The 21,485-nt window shown below is 41.0% G+C and overlaps 3 protein-coding genes across 3 annotated transcripts; all 3 read right to left on the bottom strand.

Moving 5' to 3' along the window:
* Positions 1 to 1,453: 1,453 nt before the first annotated feature.
* Positions 1,454 to 5,384, bottom strand: tbx6 (T-box transcription factor 6). The gene is made up of 8 exons (XM_070927565.1): positions 5,315 to 5,384; positions 4,717 to 4,930; positions 4,211 to 4,478; positions 3,970 to 4,113; positions 3,764 to 3,834; positions 3,593 to 3,651; positions 3,200 to 3,488; positions 1,454 to 2,720 (listed from the first exon to the last, which is right to left on the bottom strand). The coding sequence occupies exons 1-8, from the start codon at positions 5,382 to 5,384 to the stop codon at positions 1,454 to 1,456; spliced, it is 2,382 nt and encodes a 793-aa protein (XP_070783666.1).
* A 3,150-nt stretch (positions 5,385 to 8,534) lies between these two features.
* Positions 8,535 to 12,735, bottom strand: nif3l1 (NIF3 NGG1 interacting factor 3-like 1 (S. cerevisiae)). The gene is made up of 7 exons (XM_070927156.1): positions 12,667 to 12,735; positions 11,305 to 11,885; positions 10,977 to 11,133; positions 10,066 to 10,186; positions 9,592 to 9,730; positions 9,110 to 9,193; positions 8,535 to 8,972 (listed from the first exon to the last, which is right to left on the bottom strand). Exons 2-7 carry the CDS (start codon positions 11,873 to 11,875, stop codon positions 8,788 to 8,790), a joined length of 1,257 nt encoding a protein of 418 aa, XP_070783257.1. The 5' UTR covers positions 11,876 to 11,885; positions 12,667 to 12,735; the 3' UTR covers positions 8,535 to 8,787.
* Positions 12,736 to 16,130: 3,395 nt separating this feature from the next.
* cabp5a (calcium binding protein 5a) lies at positions 16,131 to 18,076 on the bottom strand. The gene is made up of 7 exons (XM_070927025.1): positions 18,037 to 18,076; positions 17,627 to 17,676; positions 17,188 to 17,218; positions 16,834 to 16,977; positions 16,610 to 16,719; positions 16,301 to 16,448; positions 16,131 to 16,159 (listed from the first exon to the last, which is right to left on the bottom strand). The coding sequence occupies exons 1-7, from the start codon at positions 18,074 to 18,076 to the stop codon at positions 16,131 to 16,133; spliced, it is 552 nt and encodes a 183-aa protein (XP_070783126.1).
* Between the last annotated feature and the right edge of the window lie 3,409 nt (positions 18,077 to 21,485).

Below are 21,485 nucleotides of genomic sequence, written 5' to 3'. Positions count from 1 at the left end.
TATAGGAAAAAATGTTTCTTTTTTAAAACAAAGCAAAAAATAAAACAGCTTTAAGGAGATCAGTTAGCAAAAGTTAGGTGTCTGCTACAGCAAAAGTAACAAATGCATCTGAAATTGACAATAATAATAATGCAAAAGAAAGAAGTCAGTAGAAACACCTTACCCTCCTTCCTAAAAGTGACAGTCAGAAGACCTAAATGATGACAAGCTAAGCAGGTCTGAGGGTTTGAGGGTTTTGGGCGTGCAACAGTAAAATACATCATCTTTTGGCTTACCCACTGGTTAATAAGTGACAACTTGGAAATTTGAGTAAACATCAAGTTGACCCTTAGCATCATCCCACAAGCGTTCCCTCAGTTTGACAATCAATAAAATGGACATTAAGAGCTCACTTTTTGTCATGTATAAAAACATTTGTCATGTTGGATCTGGCTTTTATTTTCCCTTTGGAATAAATTTGGCTACGCTATGCTTTGATTAGGGATTCAGATGGTAGTCCAGTCAAAGTGGGTCAAATACAAGTAGCAGGATTCAACTTACTGCATTTATAATGATAGCTACAGTAATGTTGTGATCCATTAGGGATGTTGCAATTAGGAACGTTACAATTTTCTGTACAAGCTTTTGTGAATGCGCATATAAAATGCCATAACCATTAAGTTAAGAACTCTTGAATAGAAAAATCCCTCCGTGAGAAAAGAGGTCACGTAACAAACAGAGAGGTCACTTATATTTTGAGGGGGGGTTGAGTTAAAAAATATTTTCCCAAAAAGATCAAGCAAAGCAGCCAGGAGAGGAAATGATTAACTGCTGCCCACCGCCATCCTTGTCATGTGTCTCTGACCTGACAGACTGAAAGTCCTCTAACCACTCAAATACTTTTTGCCATGCTGGCACTGCTGACCAACCAGGCATGAAAACAGTAATAGTTTATCATTACAAAATGATGATAATGCTGTCATTCAACATTATAGGGTTGGAGGCTCCGGAGATATTCAAGTAATCGTATTCAAGTAATTTCTAAAAGATCAGAAATGAAAGGTCGAGGTCAAAAATGTCAAAGTGTTCCTTTAACAGACAACTGTTGCAGTGATGTCTTTGACAAGTGATCCAAAGATCTACATGCTAGCAAAAACAGACCCCATCTTTATTCTCTACAGTCACTTTTAGCATGTTCAGCGTTTCACTTGAAAAGAATTGAAACACAAAAGCCTGGAACATGAGACTTTTTTTTTATTTTTCACACTGGAATGGATATTTGAAAAGAAAATCTTCAACAGCTATTTACAAATTGGGTTCAATTTCATTAATCTGTTTATCAGCTGAATTATTGGGAAGACACACACACACACTCAAAGTACATTGGGCTACTTGAAATAATGCTACAAATTGATAAAACCCCTAAAAGCGCTATCAAGCCAAGACATTTCGTCAACATTGACGTTCCTTTATTTCAAAACACAGGTCTTGTGCTCATATCCAGGTAGGACCCCTGTGGGTGGGCGTGGCCGTGCTGGTGTTGTCTGTACAGATGCCTGAATGGGATGGAGAGAGATGAGTGAGGGTCCTGACAAAGCCGGAGAGGGTAGGACGGGAAGGCAGGGTAGAGGGCTGGGGGAGGGGTGGAGGAGGGAAGACTGGAGGGATGTGATGGATCCAGCTGTGGGAGAAGAGACGGGTGGTGCAGTACCATCTCTGGGCGGTAGGGGGCGGCATGATTGAATTGTGGGATGGCGCCTATTTCAACTGGAGGGTATGTGCAGGAGGAAGTAGAGGGATTGGGCAGGTTTTGAGGATGGGCTGTTGGTGGCAATGCGGGAGCAGAGGTGACAGACTGCTGGAAAGAAGAGGAGACAGCCAAGCATGAGGAGGGTTGGAAAGGAGGGTGAGGGAGGGAGGATGATGGATGAGTGAAGGAGGGGGGAGGGAAGGCAGCAGCAAGGGAGGGAGTTTGGGATTGGTGGCTCAGATTTTGGAGGTGCAGGGCAGGGTGGGCAGAGCTGGGAGAAACATTTGAAAATGACTGAAAATGGTTTTGCTTGTGTGGAGGGACAGAGGAGAAGGCAAAAGATGTGGGGGCACCATGAGTGGGTAGGGAGTATGGCAGACTGGGAGCCAGTGGGTGGTTTTGGTTGGGTAGAGGCTGAGCAGTAACTGGAGCCAGATCGAGATTTGGAGGAAGGATATGTGGATACACAAATGCTGCTGAGCTTTGATCGCTGGGTGCATTATTTCCACTGGTAATAGGTTGAACCTGCAGTGGCTGACTAGGCTGGGTGAGCAGAGAATGAGCTGCTATTTGGTCCCGCAGATCTGACTGAAATGTGGAAGGTGGGGCAGGAAAAGAGGCGTCTGTAGGTGTATGGGGGCTGATTGTCTCTTGGAGGGTGTGGTAAGTGTTGGCAGAAGGGGAGGAGGAGGAAGACAGGAGTGGCTGTGGTGAGGAGGAGTTAGAAGGAGGCGGAGTGGGGAAGGTGAAGGAGGTCTGCTGCAGGGAGGGAGTGGTGGAGGAAGAGGAGGAGAGGGTGGGGGAGGTGGAGAGAATGGAGGGATAGTCGATAGGAGGGATGGAGGGCTGAGGATCGGATGTGTCTGAAGAGTCGGCGACTGTGATGGGGAGGGAGGAGAAGGAGGGGGATGACTGAGGGAGAGGAGCTGAGGGGAAAGAGGAGTTGGCCTGAGCAGCAGGGAAGGTGGAGGTGTAAGCTGTAGTGTCTGATCTGTGGAGGAGAAAAAGAGATAACAGAAATCTATTTTAGTGCTGCAAAGACTAGTTGCTTGATTAATTCGTTGATCAAAAAATGTATGGACAACAATTTTGATAATCAATTAAATTTCAAGCAACAAGGACAGTGTGACGATTTTAAGATGTCCCTTCACTTCTGACATTTTATAGATTAAATGATTATTAAAGGAATAGTTTTACATTTTGGGAAGTACGCTTTGCCTCCTTGCTGAGAGTTAGATGCTAAATATGAAGCTGGAGGCATTTAGCTTAGCTTAGCTTAGCTTAGCAAAAAGACTGGAAACGGGGAAACAGCTAGCCTGACTCTGTGCAAAGGTGACTAAATCAGACAAGGTGTTAGAGCATTAACACTCTTCATATATATGAATCTCCACATATCCCTTAAACAGTAATAATCAGATACATTTAAGAACATCCACACATGAGAGAATTCCTCTCTTTCGGCACACCTACCTTTCAATCATACTATTTGCCCCCTCACTTCCCGGCGTGTCCTGCATCCCATTGGCCATGGAGATGCTGATATCAGACATTTGGGATGCCATGAATGCCTGGCCGAGGTCTAGTGCCTGCTGCGGGACCAGCGTGTCCTGGTAGGAGGCCTCTTGTGGCCTGAACCCACAGGAGGGGTCGGGCAGTGGGGGCAGAGAGGACAGAGCGAGGGCCTGCAGGTCTGTGCTGGTGGTGGTGGTGGTTATGGGCTGCGGCAGAAGCTCAGAAGAGTCGCATGGATCACAGTTCACTGAGAGGGACAGACAGAGCAGTGTTTCAGGATAAGGTAATTCAAGGAAATGAAGGAAGTGACAGTTATACGTAAAGTGGCGTAAGTCTGGTTATCCCACTTACCGATATCCAAGGTTTCTGTCAAGTCAGATATTTTGCGCTTCTGTCTTGCATCTCTTTGTCTGCAGAGAAAAAGAAAAGGAGTTTAAATCCTCCACAATGTGTTTGCAACGATGTGAAGTGTATGCATCTGTAAGCGTGTGTGTGTCTGTGTGGGAATTTGTTGTGAATTACTTTTTGCTGTTCATGCCGTCCTCTCGGAAGCCTTTAGCAAAGGGGTTGGAGTTGATCTTCAGCTCAGTGATCTGAAAACAACAAAAAACGGTTTACAGTTGGTTTATGTTCTCTCTGTATCTGTTCTTTGCTCTCATTTTTGTATTGAATCTATTATTTGCAATCTAGTATTTCTCAGAGAAATATGGCCAGGACACTGTGACTACCTTGTTGTTCTGGTAGGCAGTGACTGTGATAAACTGGGTCTCAGGGAAAACAAAGGAGTGCTGCCCTCCGCCCCACCTCAGCACGTCTCTGGCTTCAATTACATGAATTCTGGGCTGGTAGCGATGCAGCGAGTGCAGGATTATCTGGAAATAGAAGAAAAGAGATTCACTCAAAAGGCACCACAAAGACAAAATCTACCTGTGCGTGTTTGTGCTGAGTCAGTCAGTCTCCTGCACTTACATGTCCCTGCGTGTCCAGTGTGTTGTTGGTGAGCTTGGCGTAGTGAAACGAGATGGTGCGGCTCTGCCAGTGAGCACCCGTGGCAGGCGAGTCTGGGTGGATGAAAACCCTGTCTGGTAGCCTCGCCTCAGCCCCGCCAACAGCCTGCCAGCCACCACCTTGGAAGCGATAGCGGGAGTTGTCCGCCGGGATGATGTCCAGGAGGAGGATGTAACGGAGAGATGGGTTCAGGCCCGAGAGCTTTAACCTCAGCCCGGGGAACATCCGCCTAAGAGAAGGAGGGACAGTGGACAAAGCTCACTTTTTAGTAGGTTCTCTTATTGGCAGCTTGTTCATCTCGTGTATTCATTCAGGGGCTATTTAAGGGTGCATTTTATCCAGTACTTTAAACTACACAGTAGCAGATAATGTTGAGAGCAGGGATAAGAAGACACAGAAGAAAAGATGTTGTAAGTTACGGGAAGGCAGAGAGTGGGGTCAAAGGTCAGTGCACTGTTTTCTCTCACCTGCCCTTCTTTGTGATGATCATCTCCGTGCCCACTGAGCTGAACTGCTTCCATAAGGATGCGTTCTCCAGCTCCATCCTCACCTCATCTTTTGGGGTTTTGGTGGCACCCTCGTTGGGCACAGGGGGAGGGGCCAGCAGCCTCGGGGGCAGGGCTTTGGCCGCCACGTCACAGGCGGGAGGGAACAACGGCATGTGGGCTGGAGCCTGCTGGTCTGCGGTACAGCGCACAAATATATGAATAAAGCAAATACAGGTGCATATATTGGCTGTGTACCTGTAAGTACGAACCAATGAATGCTCAGTTACTTAAAAAATAGATTTGGCTGCTAATAGACTAAATAAGTAAACATCTGAATCTCTGTTAAACCCTTTTTATATGTAAGATGGTTTTGATAGTAGCATTTTCCCATTTCTTTCTCCTGCCACAGTGGATTATTTCTTCTATTTTGATCATTTAAAATTGTTTAATGTTATAATATTTGTTAGTATTTTGATTATTCACTATGGATTATCAATCCTGAGTTAGCTTTCAAAAGTTCACCATTAAAATCTTGGATAAACATTCAAGATTTTGAAAGCATCACACTTCCCCTCACCTCTGTAAAAGCAGTCTCCGATCCTCTGTGGTCCCAGAGTCAAACTGGGGTACATCTCCACGCTCAGCATCGTAATTGTATGTGTTTGTCCCTTTACGCGTCCTCCTCACTTGCTGCAAAGTAACATTTCACTCTTCAACGCCACCTTCTCTGTTTCCTTGTACAGATTTATAACTAGGTGATATCAATATCAAACCTCTTCTTACAAATGTTCCTCTGTTTCCGTTCCTATCCCTCTGCTGTCCTTTGCTACATGTGCCCACAGCAGTGACTTGCTCTGTTAAATAGGTGTGTGGAGCTTCACACATGAGGCCAAATGGCTCCTTTTTTTACTCAGCTCTCCACACTATGCCCCCATCATGCCTTCTGTCCCTGCCCCACAAACACAAACAACACTGGTCATATCGAGAGGTGATGAGAGGGTTTACTTCAGTTACTGCTAGAACAATTAATACTATTTGTGTTATTTCGTGTCAGCAGAGTTAGAATAGGTACCTTTGTTTTCAGTTATTTGAACTTGAGTATTTTCATTTTATGGCACTTTATAACTCCTCTTCACTACATTTCAGAGTCAAATTTTGTGTTTTTTTCACTTCACTACAGTTATTTTACTTACTTGTTACTTGATACTTTGCAGCATTTTACATACAAGACATACAATCAGCTTATAAAATATGATGTATTGCATTAAGTTAAACTTTCCAAACTATATAAAGTAGTTCAAATTTGATCCACCTCAACCAGCAACATGTTGCTTACACATGAATGTATCAACAGTTAAATAATATAATACTCATAGTACTTTTATTCTTGTTACTTTTATGTAATTTTGTTGCAATACTTCTGTACTTTTACTGGATTTTAACTAATAACTTATAGTATTTTTACATTGTGGTGTTGATATAGGATCTGAATACTTCTTCCACCACTGCATGCCAGGAAAAACTGGCTCTAATGAATCCGTTAAACATACTAATCTTCAGTTTTAGTCATTATTATGATGTTACAGTATGTGTGTGTGTGTGTGTGGGATGTAAAACAAATAACGGCCGTTTGTAATCTTAGGTTCCAGATTTTCTGTGATTAATTTAATAATTCTGGGAAACGCTACACAAATTTAAAATGCCTCTTACATACATAGAAATCTAGTAGTTTACTGGCAGGTCCCCTGCGGCTGTTTGACGACTTGATGACATGTTTCTTCCTCTCAGCAGTCTGTCTATCAGGCGTTCTCAGCAGGGAGTCAGGCCTTGAATGAAGGTGGAAGAGGAAGGCAGTTTGGCCGATGGCTACAATTTGGCCACAACACAAACACGAGTGTCTACAAGTTTGAATTCATGTGTGAGTTCAGTATTACAGCTGATTCTGGGGAAGCATTTCCAGGAATATTCAACTAAAATGATTGAATCGATTCAACGTAAATGCTGCTGTGTTGTGAGGGATGTTTGGTGAGCAGACAGGATCTCCAGCTAAAACACAATAAAACACACAATGTAGACCACACAGACAAGCCTCTGTTGGTGGTGCCAGACAGTCAGTTAGTTAGTATGAGTTGGGCATATTCAGATCCTTCACTTGAGTACATGTAGCAATAAAAATAGTATTATGAGAAAAATGTACTTCAAGTAAAAGTACTCATTATGCAGCTAAGTCTCTCCTGTTGGTGTTATATTAATATCTATTATATTAATGGATTCTTATGCATTAACATTTCTGCAGCATCTGAGTTTGTACACCGTTTGGTGGTTTAACCTATATTTTATAATCTGCTCATATACTCATACAAAGTATATTATTGCCCTCTGAAATGTAGTGGAGTAGAAGAATATAGTAGCTTAAATGGAAATACTTGAAAATTGTACTTCGATACTTGCTAGTAAATGTACAGAGTTACATTACACCATTTGATATGACGAAATAAGTGTCTAACTTTAAGAGTGGTTTAAGAGAAAACACAATCTCATGTGTGCAATCCAGTTGCAACAGGACAAAAGAATAGTCTTCCTTTTTATTATTTTGTGGTTGTTAATTTAGTAGCTGTTCTCAACTAGTTTCCCATTCTGCTTTTGTCGCTTAAACTTGAATTCCTTGAACTGACAATGGTTACAACAAACTCTCATAAGAGATTTTAATATGCAAGAACTAGCGACGGTAATCTGCTGCTTTTGGATGCTTTTTTGGAGGACTTGTCAGCAGACCATAGAGGCTCTTTAGCAGAGGATTACTGTTACATCATGAGCAGAGCCTTAAACTGTGTGGCTTTATCAGTGTGAGGATCAGCATGTAAGGATCAATACTTAAAAAAGGGAAGAAGAAAACACTCTGAAAATGCTTTTATGTAAAGGCAAACTGGGGCCCAAATCTACCTGACATTTCTGCCAATATAAAGAGTGACAGCTGCAGTCACTTTACAGGAGCAAAGTATCAATGTTGTTCTAGTTGTTGTTTTCCTTCTCCATTTGTGTGTGCATGTATATGTATGTGTGTGTGTGTGTTGGGGGGGGATAAAAGCGAGTGGGGACTGAGAGGAAGTGGAGGTGTTAACGCCCCGCTGAGAGAAGGGTCATTATCTTGATGGGGGCAGCGAGGTGTGTGTGATGTCTCTTAATGTTTTTACGAGCCAACAGGTGTGTCGAAGGTGCTGCAGCCATCAGACTCTGTAACTGCCGATGATGAGGAATGCTACTCGTTTTGTTTTTTTACCATTACTGGAGTGGGGGCAGGCGGTGTGTGCTGTTTACGGTGCATTAAGTATTACCATAGGCCTGCTCTTTGACATGCATGTGCTAAGTGGTTTGATATCCACCTCTGTTTGCTCACTGAGGTCTAAAGGTCAGGTTATTGAAAAAAAAAACACTTTGATGAGTACATTTATTTATATTAATAGAAGTATTTGTCTTTAAATTTTCATTGTTGGCTCAGATTGGTAGCTTGTCCGATTTTTCATGTTTATGGTGGAACAGCAAGCCTTTTAATCTGATGAGGATTATTGTTTTATTTTTTGTTCCTGTTTGCACGACGCAAAAACACAAAATTTGTGGATGCAGAAATTCTCTCTTCACATCGGCAAAGGGGAACACTTAATGTCACTGATTATTAGGATTAAAACACGCACTGTGTTTTCTGTTAATAAATCTTCTGCATGCAAAAGACACATGCGTTCAGATTACTTTGTCTTTGGCTGAGGATGTTTTGTCTCATCCAACACGCCTAAAGCCCATTTTTTTGATCAACCAGAACCCATTTTTATTAAGACCCTGCCAGAAATACATGACAAATAGTACAACATGAACCAAGGAAGCACTTTTCATCATCATATGTCCTCATGTACTGTTTTATGCACACACATCCATCTGAGTCGCACCATTGGAAAAAAGCAGACAGTGCTTTTGTGATGTCGTCAATTTTATCCAACCAAAACAGTGAAAATGTGTCTAACAGACTAACTAGTGCGACTGTAGCTCGAAAGTCGGTCAGACCACCTCCAGGGGGTCTCTGTCAGCCTTCGACACTGCCACTGTTACACTGTCAGGAAGATCCACAACCAGCTTCTCCCTGAACACAGCCAGATAACCCCGCTCACTGTTGCTATGGTCGCTGAGGATGACGCTAGTTCCCTTCGCTGTGGCGTCCAGCACTTCATGGTGGGACATCTCACCTGAACAACGGACAAAATAATTATATCTGCAGGCATAACAACGTCAAGCAAATTCATTGATAGCAAAACGAATAATATCAGAAATATACAATTGCTTTGAATGAAAACTAAATTGGATTTTTACTTAAAATGTCTACCTGTGATGTAGAGGTCAGCCTGGACTCCATTCAGTACTGAGGCCCCAGATCCAGCACACACAGCCACAACAGACACACAGGACTCTGAAAAATATCCGAATAATGACCACATTTACTGCTCAACCTGATTATGACATGAACTAAAAAGTATTAGTCTACTTCTGCCTTTAAGCTTCATTTTAGTGGCATCCAGAGCTGTTTGAATTAGATTTTTAACAGGTTTATTCATCTGCACATTTAGGAGGACTTAGGCTCTGTGTGTGAGCTACTAACCCCTCTAGAGGCCAAGTCCAGACTGACACCTCGGGCAGTACTTGTTATTTATTTCTGGTCATGGCCTTTATGACATGCTTGACCAGATTTGTGTAATTTGTTATAATTAGGCTGTATATTTACCCTTTTGGTGAGCACATTTTGCTCACCAATATTTTCACTTATAATAAAAGTAAAATAGCCTTCTGTTTGTGTAAAGACTTCATTACCAAGCGTCTGCCCCAATCCCAGAGCCAAACGTAGGTGACTCAAGCCCAAGTGGGACTTCATTTTCTGGATGGCTGTTGCCACGGTTACTGGCTGGTCCAAAACACTAAGTCGCCCTTGTCCATGGCCCAGGATAGGGGGCTGCAGGGAGTGAAAGGTGTTAAGTTAGTACAAAAAAACCCCCAAAAAAACAGTAACTACTATGCATGAAACAGGACATCAGTATATCATACTATAAACTATAAACTGCTTTGTGCAATGCAAAGGGTAGCTTTTAAAAAGGATCAATATAGAGCTTTGTTTACATCTTAAAGAAATATTTTTCTTTGCCCAGCTTGGGTTTCTGAAATAGCATAATTGGTGTCCAGTGCATGAACATTTCTTAAAAACATGATTGTTAATCTATAACATGGCATTTCCTGAATTTCTTGATGTTTCTCGGTTCATCATCTAACAGTGATGTGTTTCTGCTGTACCTTTTCTAACTTTAGGATGGTGAGGGACACGGAGGGAGCAATGTGTCGTGACAGAGTCTGGATACTGGGGGGCAGCGCTGAGTCACTGCAGGTTACGCTGACATGGAGCCTACCGTCTGGTCTGTTACGGGGCAAATAAACTATTATTGATCAGTGCAAAGGACCTTCGTGGTGACTAGTAGTGTTTGCATTTTCAAACCAACTACCTACAAAATTCTGTACACCTTACATCACTGCGGACCATGTTCCAATTAACATAAATGATTAATTTCTCTTCTTTTCAGTATTTTGTCAAAGTCCCCATTCAGACTTGAAACTTTTTGAAAATGAATTACCAATCAGAGTGCATGATTTTTAGCCTTCGCTTTACTGTCAAAGCTTGTGGTGATGAAGTGGAGAGCAGGGTCTGTGTGTCAGGAGCTCGCTGGGAGCTTTGATATCCAAAGTGTGAAAGTCAACTCCCAAAATACATTGCACTCACATGTGGCTTGAAAATCAAACCCAGAATAATAGACCAGTACTGGATGTTGTGAATATACAGCAGCATCGTCTGTTTTCTTCATTAAAACTGACACTCAAACTGTTTTTTACACCTGTGAGAAAAAAGCAGACTAAAAGATAACTGTGTTGTATTCACTGTGAACGTTTCAGGTGTCTGCAAGTTTGTTTCATGTTGTACTGAAATGAAGGAAATTACAGGAAAGGGTGCTTGAATGAAATAAAATCAATGTAAAACGTATTGTATGTTTTGGAAACACTTACTTTTGCAGTAAAGTACACAGAACTTGTAGTTAAAAGGCTAACACATGCAAAACACCAAATTGTTCCTTTGATTAAAGTCAATATTTAAGTGCCAATTCATACACACATCCTTGAATACACGTATTGGTCTATGCAAACATGTACAGGACCTGCTGACTGTATGTTGTAGTGTTGTTCTTCCATCACAAGCTTTCAGTTCCTCCACAACAGTGTTCAGTTGCTCTGTGTTTTGGACCATGAATTCCAGTTTGTGACTTTGGAAGAAGTCACTGAGGGCCTGACTCAGCACAGACACCTGACCGCTACCTGAGAGTCAGAGACAGACACCAGAGATGGAAAAACAAAAAAAACACTCAGGGGAAAAGATGTAGGACACTTGGTCAGAATAGTTGACCTATGGGTCAGTGTCATGTGTCATTAAATATGCAAGTACTGTAGGTGTGCGTGACACATTTTCCATTCAGAATGACATCTTACCAAGTCCCCCGACCAGCCAATCATTCACTCCTCCTCTGACACTATCCCACGAGGTGTGAGGGGAGAAGATCGCCATCCCGGCCTCCACAGCCCGGATGGCCAATCGCTGCTTCCAATCTTTCTGAACCAGACGCTTGATTGGCCGAAACAACGGAGGGTGATACGAGATAATGAGGTCGCAGCTCATGGCCTCTGCTTCCTCCATGACGGCGTCTGTGAGGTCATTGGTCAGCAGGATGGTTTTAATAGGCCGAGGTTTGCTGGGCTCGACCAGCAGGCCAACATTGTCCCACGACTCAGCCAGAGACAGAGGAGCAAGCTCCTCCAACACCTGCAGGACTTCTTTTAACTCCATCAGGCCTGGACTGTGAGCAGAATGAGAAAGGCAGCGGGTGGAGGTGAAGTGGACAGATGAGCGTAGGGGGACTGAGATTGGTTGGCTTGTCAAGAAGCTGAGACTGTGTGTCGGTGAAGAGAGAGCAGCCTGTGAGGTCAAGGTACCCCTGGTACAAAGTCTTCTATAACTGAGTGAAAAAAATGTCCGAGAAAGGTTTCTGCATCCAGTCAACATCAGTGGAGACCTGTGTGGACACAAGAAAAAGAATCACAAATGAAGTCCTACCTTCATAACTAACAGCAGGACACATGTACTTCTACAGAAATGTAATTGCAGACAATTCACTGATTCCGAGATCATATTCTAATAAGAAAAAATAATTAAATGTTTAAATTTGTCGACATTTAAGACAAAACACTGATTTAAAAGTTCAATATTCAATAGTGAAAACAGCACCCTTACATGAAACCTATTCCTTATAGCAGGACAACAGACTACCTATTGCGAACCAGTCAATCAATCAATCGTTAGCCAATCGATCCAGAAAGCTATTCATTACTGCTCAGACAACAACTTGTCTGGAAAATGGACTGGTTCCTCTTCATTTGTTAAATTCTGTTCAAGGTCCGAAACTTGACACCCTGAGACCCTTTCAGTCACCAAAATCTAGACCCCCTTCACAAATTAAATCACCAGTCTGAGCAGTTAGTTAGCAACAGATGTACACAACCTGCACTTTATAATGTTAGCCCAATAGGCTATTTAATCTAATAGATAGATAGATATCTGTCCCTGATGCCTAATGTTTAATAAAGTATTGTTTTATAAGAGGAGATAAGTGCTGTGCCGCTACTTCTAACACGACCTAGCTACAACTATGAGTTGTGACTGACACTGAATGCTGGGAAGCATGCAGCTAACAGCAAAACTAGCTAGTAAGCTAACATTAGCTACTAATACGCACGAAATAAATTCAAAAACACAGTATCAACGTATCAGTGTGGGCATGAAAGAACTTATCATACTTTCGATTGCCTTTCACTTAAGAAGACTACTCTGTCGCTGAACACATTTCTCCCGAAGTGACAGAGAGGGACCACTGACTGGAGGACTTCAGAAGAATGTCGGCTGCCGGCTTCCGTTTCTTAATAACAACGGTTTTGATTGGACGGGTGAAATGTCAGTGAATATCATCATGAGCACCTTTTTGTGGAGAAAGTGGTCGAGTCATGTATGTATTATAAGATTCTTATAATATATATAATATATGTATAGTTCTTATAATACATTAATGGGTCAGGTAGGTGTCAAATATCAGCTGTGTTTCACCTTATGGTTGATAAAGTACGTTAAACTAAAAATGTACTTGGAAATGGGACAATTAATCTGCACAATCTGGCTATAGTCTGTAATTGAAATGTTGCCAAACATTTGAGAGACAACTCATACACATAATGATATGGAATTGAAAAGCCTTGACACAAAAAAACCGCACGCATGATAAAGACACTTGTTACCATAGCAACCAGCATCCTTATCCACCATCCTCACATTTTTGTAACAGTGTTTATTGCCAATATTTGGTGCGAATGACTTTTCTGTTATTTGTTTCCATTTTCATGTGAAATGCCACAAATATTCAGTATGATTTGTATTCTTTGCAGTTTGTAAAATTTAAACATTAAACTGCATTTAAAAAAGTCTAAACTGAGATATTACCCACTGCCCAAACTGGCAAGTAGTTGGAACAAAACTTATATTATATTTGAAAATACTAACAGTATATTACTACTACTTGTGGTTTTGTATTTTGCAAATAGAACTTGAGAGGGTGAATTTCATCAGATGAACTTGCTGAACTTTGAACACACACATAAAATGTCCTCATCCCCACAACAGATGTGTCCTCTCACAGTCACTTCCTTCTTACACACTTCTAATAAGTTAATACTGATAAACATTTTGATAATAGTATCTTTAAAAAAAACTTTGGACCACTTTGGATTCAGCTCAATTAGTGTAAAACAACCAGAAGCAAACATTACATAGCTGCTGGTATTACATAACGCTGTTCATATGTAATGTTATGAAACAAACTGACAGATTCATGTGAACGGGAAAAGACTAGATGACTTTGATAAGCTGCATTAACTCTCGCAGGGCAGGTGGTCCAACATTAGATACCCAGGGTGCATCCGCCACTTCTCAGAAAGATTACCAGAACTAAACAAATGAAATCCACACAACAACAGCAGTTCTCATTAAGTGCACGACATCAAGCTGCTGGGCAGAGTGGCTACCTCGGAATTGAGGCGGAGAGCGACCCAGGGAGAGATTATTGTGGATTAATGCAATAAAGGTCGATGCTGGATGTTTGACAGATCAGGGAAGGATCAGGGCAAAGGCCGGGCAGCGAGCATTACATCATCTGACTCTTCCATGGCCTCAGCAACCTCTCTGTGCACATACATCCCTCATTTCCAATGGGACCCCCTCCCCAAACCTCCACACTTACATTACATTTACATTATAAAAGCAGTAAAATGTTAATCCTTCCTAAATGACACTGTCTCTCTCATTCTCACTCCGACGGCATGCCCACAGAAGAGAGCAGTTATTTACAACACAAGAAAACTTCTTCATTAAGCATATTGGCACATCCATCCCTCGTATCCAATTTGTGGAGTGCCATTGACAGATGTGTGTTTGGTTATTAGGTCGGTGTTTTCAGAGAGAGAACAGCTTCACTTTTGTTAATTGGTACTATAAACCCTCGTGCCCCATCTGTCCACACATTTGAAGTTCTGTCCACATTTGAAGTTTGTCATGCAATAACATCTGTCTGGCTGATATGCCTCGACATGTGAGGGTGCAGCGTGTCCCCGTCCACATCCCTAAACTCCCTCGACACAGGTGTTTAATCTCAGCTGTGCTGGCTTTGGGTCAGTTTGACACAGAACTGGAGATAAAGCACAAGACAAATTCTGTTCACAGGACTTCGCATCAGGGATTCTACTGCAAATATGAGGCAATTTTGGTGTTTTTATTGTTGTGTTGATTGGTAGAATTTGCACAAACTGTTGTTCCAGATGAGATACTAACTGTGTATCAGTGGAAATAAGCTAACAGTGCTAACTAGCAGGGATTTCTATGATTCTCTCTGGGTGTGTAATACGATGTTTTTTCATAAAATGCTAGTACTCTTAAACTCTTGCCCAGGTTTTACCTCAGTGTCCAAATTTCCACGAATATCAACAACTTGTACTGAGAAATGCCAAATTTAATTCAAGAATGGCTCAAAGCGCACTCTCTAAAGGCTGCATTCTGGGACGAGCACATCTTCCCCGCCCCCTTTTTTTTTTGCACTTAATACCTTGAAATCTGTTATGCATGTCGTGATGTCAGAATTTTGAGATGATGTTTTTTGTGAGCAGCACTCTTATCAAATCAGTGGCCGGTCCATTTGTGGTCACACAATCTCTTTATCCTGATGTCCTTCCAAAGCCAGCGCAGAGAAGTTACTCAATCCTCAACGTTTTCTAGCCACACTGCTGCAGCATCACTCATGTTTTTGGTTCCCAAATCCCTCCTTTGGTACATGAAATCACTGCATTGATTTATTATACAAGCAGCGAGTGTGTTATTATGCAAGTTGATTTATTGTGGGAGTCATGCTGAGAAGGCGTTCCACATTTGAGTCGGACAGACCTTTGGATTAAATTACACGCAATTGTTAAATCGCTTTCTACTTCATATTCTGTGGAATATGCCAAACTATAAACCTTTAGCGTTTCATTGCATGTGTGACAAAGCCAAAAGCCAAATTCATGCAGACTAATTGCTGAATAATACACACCAAGTGTCCCTGGCTTCCTGTCAGGTGTCACACAGGAATCATGTTGCATTCATTCAAACCAAAACTCTTGTTTATATACTTAGATGTTTTATTTTGTGTCTGTTACCAAGATCTTGTTGGAGTCCGTCCATAAATCAATTATGTAGTCCAACAAGTTACACATTACAACAAGACCAGGCTGCTGTATATGTACATGAACTATACACAGTAGTAGCTTAACTATTAATAAATTCTTAATAATTTCATATCTAATTTTGCATAACTTTGGTTCAGTGATAAGTATGGTGCAATACTGTCAGAATAAATATGTTCCATTAGCGATACATACAGTTACAAAATTAAATCCAATCCGACAGAACAATCCCAAATGACTTCCTGTATATACAATACACATCATCAAACAAATCAATATAGTTCTTTTCAATAATCTTACCTTTAAAAAAATGTCTCAGTACATGATTGTCAATCTTTGCATAGCTATAAAATGACTTTTTCTTCATTAGCAGCAATTTCTTTGAATGTTAACATTATTGCGGGTTTGTTCTTGATATGAACAATATTAATCGTGATTAACATGAATGTATGTTTGTAGAGGTGCAAAGGTGCCTTCCTGACTGACGGCCTCCTCGGCTGTCATTGATGGGACATCATTCTGACGAACTCTGCGGAGAAGAAGAGTTTCATTAGTTTACTGTGTAGTGATGGACACAGCAACACATTCACTGTAACATAAATCTCTTGTTGTCTGTGCTGTGAAGCTGTTATTGATGTTTATGTCCCTGCAGCTGGAAGACAGTTCGTACCTTCAAAGTCTACTGTCCCGTCTCCGTTGTCATCTGCTTCTTTTACTATGGTGTCTATCTCTCTTTGGCTCATGTGCTCTCCCATCAGCTTGGTCATGGCCGAACGCAGCTCCTCTGTTGTGATCTCTCCATCTCCGTCCATGTCGAACTGACCAGAGAAACAAGAGAAGAAGAAGAAACTAAGGTCAGTGTGTTGTTTATCTTGTTCATTAGTTGGGGGGTGTTTGGGAAATATCTGACATCGCATAGCTGCTGCATTTCTTTTCCTAAAAGGTCTGAGTGTCTGGAAAGTTTAAAGGAAGCTCTCACCTCTTTAAAGGCGTCTTTGAGCTCCTTCACACCAATCATCCCAGCCGTTTCTGCCAGAAGCTTTGGGGTCATCAGCTCCACAAAGTCCTCAAAGTCGACTCTCCCACCAACTGGAGAGAAAATCAGAAGAAACAATGCGGGAATTGAGAAACATCCATCACACTTTCTGGACCAAATGAGCCATTAAGTGTTTTTTTTATATATTCTGCTGTGCGGGGACTCACGGTTCATGTTGATATTTTGGCTCAGCTCGATCAGCTCCATCTCAGTGGGCATGTAGCCCATCGTCCTCATCAGATTCCCCAGGTCCTTACAGCTGATCAGCCCGTCCTTGTCTTTATCAAACTCATTGAATGCATCACGCAGCTCTGCAGATATGTACAGAGAAACACTCGGCCAGTTAGATAGTCAGTAAAGGTTGTGTGGCAAAACTGAACATGTTGTGTTCAATGTACAATGTGTGAGCTAGATGAAAGATCTGTAAGGGTTGTGTAGGTCAAAGCAATGACTTTAATCTGCATTTACTGATGAAAACATGAGAATGTGCAAAGATGCAGATGATTAAGAATTTAACTTACCATCAATCTCATCATCAGCCAATTCTCTTGACTGCACAAAAAAAGAAAAACAATTAGTCAAATCCAGTGTAGTATGGACATAACAAACACTGTACCCTGTAATACAAAGCTACCGTAAAATACAGCAGCTGTTGAACATACAGAAAGAAAATAAGCTACCACAAAATTAACAAAATGGATGTTTTATTTATTTAACAGTTCAACAGAGATTTTTCATACAGAATAAAATGTCACAACTAGATTAAACTGTGGATTTAAAGTGTAGATTATTATTTATACAGTATCATCTCTGGCGTGCAATAGCAAAGAGCATCTCTCCTCTTTTTATCCTGTTACCTTTTGGGTCATAATCCATTCAACCTCCCTTAGCAGTTTGCAAACATCAGCACAAACCCATCGAAAATAGCGAAAAGGCTATAACTTTTAACGCTATACTCACAATGTTTTTCCCTCCTCGCAGGAAAATGCACGCTGCCCCGTAACTCATTTCTGCAAGAGGACAAATAAGAGTGTGATTGTGATGTGATGTGTTTATTGAATTGATTAACAATCTGACACATGCTGCAGAGCTGGCTGGTGTTTGCCAGAGTCAGAAAGTCAGGATTAACACAGATTGTGTGTTCCCTCTGAGGGATTAAACACTTTGTCGTATGTCTGAACTGTGCGTGTCTTCATTTTCTGACATAATGAAAACACTTCTCAAAAGGTAAAAGGGTTCTAAGTATTCTGGTAACAGGAGAACGCTGACATTTTGACACCACCATCACAACAAAACAACTACAATTTTAAACCGATGTGATGGACCGTTTTGTCATGAGCTAAATAATGAAATTACTTTGAAGCGCTCACCTTCCTGTGGTGATTTCTTTTCATCAGCCAAACGCATCATACACGACCACTGAAGCCGAGACTGCAGCCGAGCTGTGCAGTGTTCAAAGCCCTCTGTCTTTCTTCTGTTTGATCTTCTTCTCAGTATCGGTCCTGTCCCTCCTCAAACAGCACAGCCCTGCCTCTCAGTGTGTGGAGACCCTGTCTGCCCAGCCTGACGGGATGCTGGGAGGTTGTATGACGGGAGGTGTGGCTGCATCCAGGGTTGTATACTAGCAGGGAGGAGTCAGAGGTGTGAGGGGCGGGGTGGCTGAGTGTTGACATCATATTGTAAATTACACTGCCATCTGAACCCACGGCCGACAGAAGAAACAGGATACCATCAGTTCACAGGGGTAGAGTTGCTTGTTCTTTTGTTTACTGTGAATTAATTACAGTCGTTGTCCAATTCACTGCGGCTCTATACAGCAGACTCAACACTCACAAAGTCGAGTATTTTAATAAGAGTATAAAAGAACTATGTCTGTAACTATCAGTTATTTTCATTATCTAATACATTTATATAAAAACTGGGGAAAGTAGCAAAGTAGTTGGAGCCTGCAAATGTTTTTATTTTAATGTTTTAATTGATTCATTTTTGCTTTTTAAATGACAATCAAACTATTAATGAATGAATGGAAAAAGTTGACGATTCATTTTCTGTAGATTGATTAGACTTAGACTTTATTTATCGCACAGCAGCAGAAAGGTGCAGAAACACACAGCAGACAAGCGCTGTGTCAATAAAAACCAGAAGTATTTAAGAAAACAAAAAAAACAATATACATATAATAAATACAGATATAAAAAATACTGGGAACAAAATAAATATATACACGGAAAATATAAATATGTACAGATGTGCAGATTTATGTACAGAATTATATAGTGCTGTTTTAACACAAAAAGGGACAGCATGTTGGAGAAGAAAACACTTACTTAGAAGTCATTACTCATTGCATTTAAAAAGAATCTGTACCAGGTTTTTATGAGAAGACCCTCTTTTAGGGTCAGCTGAATTATTACAGGGAAAAACATTTTTTTCAAAGAGAGAACTTAAACAAATGAAGTAATATTTTTAATAGAGTTTGATAATATGTTAAATCTGGACTCATTGTCGGTTTTACACTGTCGAGTATGAACACTTACAGGCTTTATTTGACGACACTGACACTGTAAAGAGGCTCATTTGGATCTCTGTCTGTTGTTTCAGCCCTCTATTGTTTTCAAAGACATGACAGTAAAACAGATATTTGGATTTTGGATGTGTTAAAGAGCCACAGGCCAATTACAGCTAATATCTCAGTGGGTGATAATCCGCATGAGTATTGGTTACATTTGCGTGACAAAAGGGATTATTATAAAGAGAAAATAATAATATTATAAAGGATTATTTCTTCAATGAAATTCCCTGATGACAATGTCTGGGATTAAAGCCTCGGGGTAAGTCTTCACTTCCTGCAGCGAGGTTGTAAATGTTGCGGCCTGAATTAACTGGCTGAGCTGAAACACTTCCGCATCGGGTCTTGATATTATTGTGTGTTTGTCCTCTGCTCTGACCTTTTCCCCTCTGCCTGCTTCCCTGTTATGTAAATTCACCAAAAATCTGTTCGCATAAGAGGCGTAATCCGCTGGGCTACGAACCAGTATGAACTAGTGACGATTTTATCATCTTTTTTCCCTCCCTCTGTTGCAGAGGGCCGGCTGAGGGTTATGCAAGGCCGCGCCCACAGCTGTAAAAAGATATCTGAGCAGTGAGTGGAGGGCAGGAGGGATGTGGGTGAGGAAAGAGTGAATGAAAAGTGAGGGAGGAGAAAAGAGGGAGGGCTGGGTGGTATAGAAGGTTATGGATGCACAGCTTTTATTTTTGGGAATATTTTCTGAAAAATATTTTTGGGATCTTGAGAGTTACATTAGGATTAGTAAAAGGATTATGATGCTTTTGGAGCATGAAAGCACAAATACTAGTAGTCGACCTGTCCTGAAAATGGAGGTCACTAGTTTAACCCCTCATCAGTCAGCCCTACTGAATAATTTAAACAATTACATTGTGATTAGCAGTCCATTAGAAAACTGCACAGCATATCAGCAGCTGCAGACGGATTCCAGCCTGCTGACTGGTGACTTCAACGGCAACCAGAATGATAACATAGAAAGGTTAGTAGAAAGCAGAAAGGTTATAGAAAGGAGAGCAAAAGCTGGGCCAAACAAGCCATATGTGTGATTGTGATGACGTGTGTGTGTGCAGAGATAGTTTGCCATCAAACCAATTTGACAGAAGGAAAACTTCAAAATCCATTCACACGAAAAGGATAGATAGAAAGAATAAATAGTGATAGAAGAAGGATTACACCATAAAAGTACTTGACACTTGGACAGATAAACCATAATAATATACTGTCAGCTAGGCCAGTAATAAATGGCATATGGCCCTCAGTTATATCTTGGTTTGCAATTTGCAATATGCAATTTCAAAGCATAAATCTTTATTAGGAGAAATGTAAATTAGAATTGCAATTTGGAAAATAGCTGGAAGATTCTGGTAGATCATGAATATAAATATATATTCACAACACAAGCCAGGTCTGTCTTGTTTTCTGACGCATTATGCAACAGACACATCTATCTGTATTTCTTATCAAAGATTACATAATAATCTGTCATCCCAAATGCTGTGGTCAATGTTAAAATGGATGGGTGCTTGACAATGCTCACACAGCAGCATGGAGCAGCTGTGCAGCAGGAAAAGTTTTTCAGCATCTTGAATCTGAACCCTCTGATGAAAGGGAGCCTAATCATTAGGCTACTCCTCCTGTACCCATCAACAGCAATTATATTTCTGTAGACATTCAGTTACATGGACTATATCAAAAAATATATAGGCCTGCCAGATTTTGTTTTTTTTGCCATATTGTTTGTAACGTGTGATATATCCTTATTTAATATCTCTGTTTGTATTAGACCATTGTGGGCAATATTGCAAATCATGGAGCATGACTGATTTATATGATTTTGCACCAGTGTAATAAAGTATTGTCAGGTATTTAATTATCTGGATTAGGTGTGGTATTACTACTTTTACTCACGTAAACAGTTTAAATATTTCTTCCAAAGCTGTTAAATGTTTTGACTTTGATTTCCCCCACTGAACATACCCTAATTTGAAAAAAAGACTACTGGCAGCTCACTAGTTAATGATGAACTTCTTTATGTCCAACTGTATCATACTAATAATATGTTCCTAGCTGTTTGTTTACAGTAGCTGTTAATAAAGCTAACCTAATTGTTGATTTTAACTTTTAACATTTTGACGTTTTGGCGAACCTCCTCGGCCACACGGGGGCATCGTTGCAGCTCATGTGCCTGCTTCCAAAGCGTCGAAGAAGAGCACTTCCGTTTTCCTTTCGGCTCCCGCCCCGCTCCGCCATCAT

This window comes from Enoplosus armatus, chromosome 20 (assembly GCF_043641665.1).
Source record: "Enoplosus armatus isolate fEnoArm2 chromosome 20, fEnoArm2.hap1, whole genome shotgun sequence".
NCBI classification, from domain to species: domain Eukaryota; kingdom Metazoa; phylum Chordata; class Actinopteri; order Centrarchiformes; family Enoplosidae; genus Enoplosus; species Enoplosus armatus.
Note: the sequence above shows the minus strand (reverse complement) of the source record. Positions and strands in the feature narration are given on the sequence as shown.

Excerpts from the sequence above, each read along its gene's own strand:
- tbx6 (XM_070927565.1), bottom strand. The coding sequence starts at position 5,384 with ATGCTGAGCGTGGAGATGTACCCCAGTTTGACTCTGGGACCACAGAGG. Across the intron at positions 4,114-4,210 it reads CACTGGACACGCAGGGACAT|ATAATCCTGCACTCGCTGCA; the intron begins GTAAGTGCAGGA and ends TTCTATTTCCAG. Across the intron at positions 3,835-3,969 it reads CTGCCTACCAGAACAACAAG|ATCACTGAGCTGAAGATCAA; the intron begins GTAGTCACAGTG and ends TGTTGTTTTCAG.
- nif3l1 (XM_070927156.1), bottom strand. The coding sequence starts at position 11,875 with ATGTTGACTGGATGCAGAAACCTTTCTCGGACATTTTTTTCACTCAGT. Across the intron at positions 9,194-9,591 it reads GGGATTGGGGCAGACGCTTG|AGTCCTGTGTGTCTGTTGTG; the intron begins GTAATGAAGTCT and ends GATATTTTTCAG. Across the intron at positions 8,973-9,109 it reads GGCTGACCTCTACATCACAG|GTGAGATGTCCCACCATGAA; the intron begins GTAGACATTTTA and ends TCCGTTGTTCAG.
- cabp5a (XM_070927025.1), bottom strand. The coding sequence starts at position 18,076 with ATGATGCGTTTGGCTGATGAAAAGAAATCACCACAGGAAG. Across the intron at positions 16,978-17,187 it reads GGCTGATGATGAGATTGATG|AGCTGCGTGATGCATTCAAT; the intron begins GTAAGTTAAATT and ends ACATATCTGCAG. Across the intron at positions 16,160-16,300 it reads CGGGACAGTAGACTTTGAAG|AGTTCGTCAGAATGATGTCC; the intron begins GTACGAACTGTC and ends TCTTCTCCGCAG.